General features: G+C 55.0%; 1 protein-coding gene across 2 annotated transcripts in view; it reads left to right on the top strand.

Moving 5' to 3' along the window:
- fcho1 (FCH and mu domain containing endocytic adaptor 1) overlaps positions 1-6,305 on the top strand; it is a 28,604-nt gene that overhangs the window by 20,076 nt on the left and 2,223 nt on the right. For both annotated transcript variants that reach the window (XM_084692473.1, XM_084692474.1), the window contains exons 12-21: positions 463-523; positions 1,456-1,631; positions 1,773-1,797; positions 1,876-1,935; positions 2,656-2,707; positions 2,972-3,090; positions 3,324-4,328; positions 5,552-5,658; positions 5,847-6,021; positions 6,128-6,242. In XM_084692473.1, coding sequence (XP_084548599.1) covers positions 463-523; positions 1,456-1,631; positions 1,773-1,797; positions 1,876-1,935; positions 2,656-2,707; positions 2,972-3,090; positions 3,324-4,328; positions 5,552-5,658; positions 5,847-6,021; positions 6,128-6,242 — 1,895 coding nt within the window. The remainder of the gene's footprint in view (positions 1-462; positions 524-1,455; positions 1,632-1,772; positions 1,798-1,875; positions 1,936-2,655; positions 2,708-2,971; positions 3,091-3,323; positions 4,329-5,551; positions 5,659-5,846; positions 6,022-6,127; positions 6,243-6,305) is intronic.

Here is a 6,305-nt window from a genome sequence, read left to right as displayed (position 1 = left end):
ATCATTTCAAATGATATACAGTCAATCTGTTGAAAAGAGTGTTGTGTAGACACAATACATTTATTTGCACGTTTTTATTTCAAGTCTCCAACTTCGGTGTTGTAGCGAGTGCTGCTGTTGGCCGTGTTGCGTATTTGCTCCCCAGCTTCACTCGTTGAAAACCAACCAATCAGCGCGCAGCTCATCTAAATATTAATGAGCATACCATAAAAGGAGAAAAGCTAGTGTTTTTTTCCCGGGAACATTTCAGAGGATCTGTCAGTGGGCATAAAACAGCACCCGGGCCACTTTCAACCCAACCAATGTTACATACCCTATTTGGAAACCTTAAGGAACAGTGTGAAATACCCCCCCAAAACAGTCAATTGCCCCTTTTAATGTTTTACAAGTCTTACAAGGTCCTTTTTGCTGTGTGTGTGTGTGTGTGTGTGTGTGTGTGTGTGTGTGTGTGTGTGTACACAGAACTCTCCCCTGGAGGTAGATGACGAGGGCTTTGTCATCCGAGCAGACTCCAGCCAGAACGATATCCTTTCTGAGGGTCACATGACCCTGTTCTAGATGTTTCCCTGCTCCAACACACCTGATCCTGCAGAGCTCAGAGGATCTTCCCTCTGACTGGGGGAGACGTTCTGCAGTGGTAGGCTCAGGGTCGAGGCGTGGCGTGGAGGGGTGTGTGTGGACATGATTCCAAACATCTGCTCTTTGTGGTCTCCTCTCGGCTTCCTCGACGGCTGTCACACACACACACAGACAAACAAACGCACACACGCCTTGTCTAACGGTACACCTCCCCAGAACAAGCAGACAAACACACTCTCGCTCGTCGCCGATGAAATGTGAAGCTAACAGGAAGAAGGTCTCCAGAAGGGAGGTCAAAGTGACAGGATGTCGTGGTTAACCGTCTGCCTGTATTTTTTTTTTAAAGCTTTTACAACCCCTGCAGCCAAAGCTGCACGAGGAACTGCTTTGCTGAAGAATCAATTCAATGTTTCGAACGGCACAGATAACTCGTTTACAGTGGGCTTCCTCTCTGAAATCCTGACTAAGCAGGAAAAGCAATAAAAACCAGATCAGATGTTGACGAACGTCGAGCCTGCGTGTACATGATCCTCTGTGCTCATCCTGTGCTCACTGAGAGGTACAGCCCTCAGGAACCCTGAGAGTGGATCCTGGCTGCAAATCTCTCTCTCTCTTTCTCTCTCTCTTTCTCTCTCTCTCTGTCTCTCTCTCTCTCTCTGTGTCTCTCTCTCTCTCTGTGTCTCTCTCTGTATCTCTCTCTGTGTCTCTCTCTCTCTCTCTGTGTCTCTCTCTCTCTGTGTCTCTCTCTCTCTCTCTCTCTCTGTGTCTCTGTCTCTCTCTCTGTCTCACTCTTTCTGTGTCTCTGTCTCTCTCTCTGTGTGTCTCTGTGTGTGTCTCTCTCTCTCTGCCTGTGTTCCTTGACTCTCCCGTCCTCACGCTGCTCTGAGGACAAGGAGAACAACTTCTACTCGAGCGACTCGGACTTCGACGACGAGGAGCCCAAGAAATTCCACATCCAGATCCGGCCAGTGGGCGCCCGTAGCAACCCTGTCGCCACGGAGAAGGAGCTGAAGGCCACCGTGGTGGCTCTCACGCTGCCCCCCAACCGAGGGGTAGGGAGGTCAAGGGTCATGGGAGGGTCAGGGGGTCATTCGAGGGGGGGGGGGGGGGTGTGTGTTCATGGTTTCAGTCAGGTTGAATTGTTTCCCTGTTTAATGAATACAAATGTCTTCCTATTTTTTGGGCGATTCTAGGTGTCTGTCAAGCGTCATCTTTCTAGTAAGTATTGTGTGTGTGTGTGTGTGTGTGTGTGTGCGCACACTGTCCTCTGACTCCTCCGTTCCCTGTCCTCCGCAGGAAACTCCAGCACCACCGGGGGACGGTCCGAAGGGGAGGGAGAGGGCGCCCCCCCCAGGGGTGAGTGGTCTCTGCATCCCAGCAGCCTCCCCCCACACAGACAGCAGCTCAACCAGGAAACGCTGTCAGGGCTCATCCCCAGGGCCCCAAAGGCCGTCCCTGAGTCATGTCACGGAGATATCGCAACGTTCTCCTTCCTGGGAGAGATGTGTTTTGCATCAGACTTTAGAGACGTGCCGAGCGCAGCCGAACAGCAGTGTTCAGTTACATCTCCGACTTCTCCTGACCTCGGCGGAATAACTGCCGTCTATTTATCCCACGCCGGCTCGCCTGAGCGCCGCTTTACCACCGGAGGGGGGGGGGGGGGGGGGGGATTTGCCGAGTGCTGTTTTTGTGGAGATGTAGGAGGCTGAGAGAGGAGACATGTAGGTCTCTGGGGGGGGGGGAGGGGGGGGGGGGGGTGGAAGGAGGGGAGAGGATTAACGATGAGCGCTTGATTAGTAGAGGTCTGTGTGTGTGTGTGTGTGTGTGTGGCGCGGGGGCTGGCCAGGGTGGTGTGGCGGTGGCAGGGATAATGGCTGGTGTTTATCACGGGGACGCTAATGGACGCTCCCTCGCCACACCGGGCCTCCCACCGACACACTCTGACTAATCACATCGCTCGCCGATTAGGACTGATTGGGGGAGAAGGCTCGAGTTAAACATCCCTGTGTGTGTGTGTGTGTGTGTGTGTGTGTGTGTGTGTGTGTGGGTGGTTGTGTGTGTGTGTGTTGATTACAGAAGGAGAACCCGACAGCCTACGCCGATCCACCTCTAGTCCTGATCACAGCAGGTGGGTAGTGATGACACCCCTCCTCCATCTCTCTCTTTGTATCTCTCCCTCTCTCTCCTCCCTCTCCCCTCTCCTCTCTCTCCTCCCCCACATAGCCGTGAGCAGCATGGGGCCAGGCAGATGGAGAGACGCCTGGAAAGAGGAACCAGCAGGAGATGGTTGATCGCACTGCCGCAGACACCGCGAGGTGCATCGTTATGAGCGCGGATGGCTTTCGGCGCTTCCAAATTGGGTTTAACCTCCCCTCCTATCCTCCATCTCCAGGTTGCGTCAGACTCCAGGTGCGGACAGCCTCTTCGGCCCCTCCTTGGAGTCGACCTTCAAGTCCAACAGCTTCGCCGGCAGAGAGCAGCTCAAGAGGGCTCTAGGAGCCTCATGTGAATGTGAGCTTCCTTCCACACGAGTCTGCAGTGCAGCCCCGGCCATAACAAAACCCATTCACCACACGTAGCGACTGTTTGGAAATCATATTGAATGTGGGTCGTCGTGAAAGCGCCAATCAGCAGTATGGGTTTCCTGTGTTTTTCGGTTTTGAGGGCGTTTCTTCTTTCCCTGGCGACGGAGCGTCCATTTGTAGTAGTCCTCCCCCTCATCCTTCCTGTTTCCTGTCCTGCAGACGCTGCCTTCTCCTCCGACTCCTCCTCCCCCGAGAACGTGGAAGACTCCGGCCTGGACTCGCCTTCCCATCAGCCCCTGGGGCCGTCCCCCGAGCCGGCAGGTTGGGCGGCGTGGCCGTCGGCGGCTCACAGCAAGGACAAACCAGGTCTGGGCCGGCCCACGGACCCCTTCCTCGCCCCTTTCCGGGAGCCCTCCCCGGGACGCAGCCCCCACCCCCTGGACGACCCGGCCAGCGTGTGGGGCGCCGGGCCACGCTCCCCTCGCGGGCCCCCCGACCCGGAGCCCTCCACCCTGCGCTTCCCTGCCTTCTCCCAGGCCCCGGCCCCCTCGGATATGGAGCCCAGCGTGTGGAACTGCAAGCACATCCCCACGGAGGACCCCTTCCTGGCCGCCTTTGAGCGGACGCCCCCCCTGGAGGACCCGCCCCACCCTGACGCCTGGGCCCCCCCGCCCCCGCGCCTGTCCCGGGACGGCAGGGGCCTGGAGGCGCGAGGGGGGGACCCCTTTTCCGTCTCCCTCTCCTCCGACAGCAAGACCCTCCCCTCCTCCTCCGCCCTGCGCAAGGACAGGAAGCGGGACCGCAGCGTCCCGCCCCCAGACTCTCCCGACGACCCGTTCGCCATCACCATGATTGGCAGTCCCACCCACCAATCGACGCTGGCCGCTGCTGCAGCCGTCCTCCCCCACAGCAGCAGCAGCAGACTGGCCCCTACCTCCGGCTCCGCCCCCGCAGCCCAGCCCAAGAAGGAGCTGGTTCACTGGAACTCTGTCCACAACCCCTTCAGCGAGGGAGGGGCTGCGGGCCCCCAGGGCCTGGGCGGAGGGGGCCAAGAGGGGGCCAGGAGGCAGCGGGCCTCCGTGGCGGACAGCGAGCCACGCAGGAACGCCCCGCCTCTCACCAGGCATTCTGGGCCGCAGGAGGACCTGTGCTTCTCCACGGACCAGGACCAGGACTGTCTGGATGTGAGCGCACAGCCGGCCTGCAGCAGGAGCTCACACAAAGGTACCGACGCAGAGCGGGATGGGGGGGTTTGTGGAGGTAGGCAGGGGGCGGAGCCAGATGTCTAAATGTGGGGCTCAGCCCAAACCTATGTCCTAGTGTCGGTTAGATGTGAGTGTCGATAGGGACTTCAACAAGTAATGCGAGCGTGAGATGTATTTGTAAATAGTTTCCGGAGCTTTAAATTACGTAATATAAACGTTATGTTGGACTTGTATTGTTATTTTTGCCGAATCTATTTACATCGATTTAGCAGATGTTTTTATCCAAAGCGACTTCCAAGAGAGAGCTCTACAAAAAGGGCATAGGTCACTGATCAGAAACAACAAGATGGTCCCCAAACTTTGTGGGAGGCATACATTGTGAAAAGCAAATACGTGCTATTGGCACTATCGGCACTTATTTGCTTTTCACAATGTAACCAGAAGTGCATGTAGTTAAACAAATAACAATTAATCAACATGATCCTCGAAAGTGTACCTGGAGGAAAGCAAGCAACAAGAATATAATTCAGAAGGGGTTTTAATCGCCATGAAAGTTTGCACAGACAAGGAATTTACTTTGGCAGGAAGTTGCATACATTCAACATATAGTAATGACTTAGTGGTGTAAGTTTAACTATGTCTAACTATGCTAAAGGTACAAAGTCTAACTAACTAATACTAAGGGAGAGGTATGTAAAATAAATATAAAGTATAAAATGTCTATAATGTACTAGGGGTGGGGGAAAAAATTTGATTTACATATGAATCGCGATTCAGACTTATAGCAATTTACATCAATTCACAATTATTATTTTAAGCTGTCTTGTAGATAAGTAACTTTGCAGGAACCCCTCTGTGGCTTAGTGGGTAAGCATGTGTACCATCGAGTCTACTGCCAAACACAGTACCCCTGGTACCGTATAGAAGGGGACCCCGTGGTGTAGTGGGTTGAAAGGCCTAAACCACAACAAAAACGGATGTCTTTTGGCGTTTAGTAGTGCCATAAAAGTCAATTACACTGTCTTGTAGAAAGTAACTTTACAGGAACCCCTGTGGCTCAGTGTAGTAAGCATGTGTATCATCGAGTTTACTGCCAAACACGGTTTTTTCTTCTTTATTAAGGAAAAGCATAATTACTACAAAAACACTCCAGGTTTTCCTCTTGCTGTCTACTTCCCATTTCTTATCTGTGCTGTCCACTCCCTGTTTCTCCGTGCTGACCACTTCCTGTTTCCCCGTCAGGCTCCAAGCAGAACTTCAGGCAGGACAGCGCTGAGCTGCTGGTGGCTGCTCCTCCCAGAAGCACCCGGGCCAAGAGGTCGTCCGGGCGACTGAGCGGCTGTGAGAGGGTGAGTTGCCCCCTGGGAGACGCCCCCAGGTTGGCCTCCTTCCAAGCTGCTTGCCCCCTCTGCCGTGGGCTGCCCGCCCATGCCCAGACCCTCCCCAGGCATCATGCAAACTCTTAGGATGTGTGTGTGTCTGTGTGTGTGTGGATAGAGCTCATCCTGTTGACCTCCGCTTCTCTCTGTGCCTCCAGTCTAGGTCCGTGTGCTCCTCCCCCCTCCCGGAGCCCAGCCCGCCCCTCACCTCCTCCTCCTCCTCCTCCTCCAGCCCCAGTGAGTGGGGGGTCCAGCCCCGCGCCCCCAGCCCCGCCCGGATGGGCCAGCCCTCACCCCTGCCCTACCAGCCCCAGGAACACCCCCGGAGCCACTGTGAGTCTTGAAAATAGCGTCACTTATCCTCGAAACGTAGGCTTCTCTTCGGTAGAGCTGCGTTTCAGATGGTGACGCATAACTGACTTGACTACGTTACCCACAGTGCACCTGTCTCGCGGGCCGAGCCCCATCTCCCTGAGCACCCAGGAGGCCTGGCCTGTGGCTGCGGCCATCACTGAGTACATCAACGCATACTTCAAGGGTGGACAGCACAACCGGTCAGTCTGGCCTACAAACATGGATATCTGTAAAGTAACCTTCTTGACACGCCTGTTAAAACG

Source organism: Hypomesus nipponensis, chromosome 26, assembly GCF_054491055.1.
Source record: "Hypomesus nipponensis isolate SF chromosome 26, ASM5449105v1, whole genome shotgun sequence".
Taxonomy (NCBI): domain Eukaryota; kingdom Metazoa; phylum Chordata; class Actinopteri; order Osmeriformes; family Osmeridae; genus Hypomesus; species Hypomesus nipponensis.
Note: the sequence above shows the minus strand (reverse complement) of the source record. Positions and strands in the feature narration are given on the sequence as shown.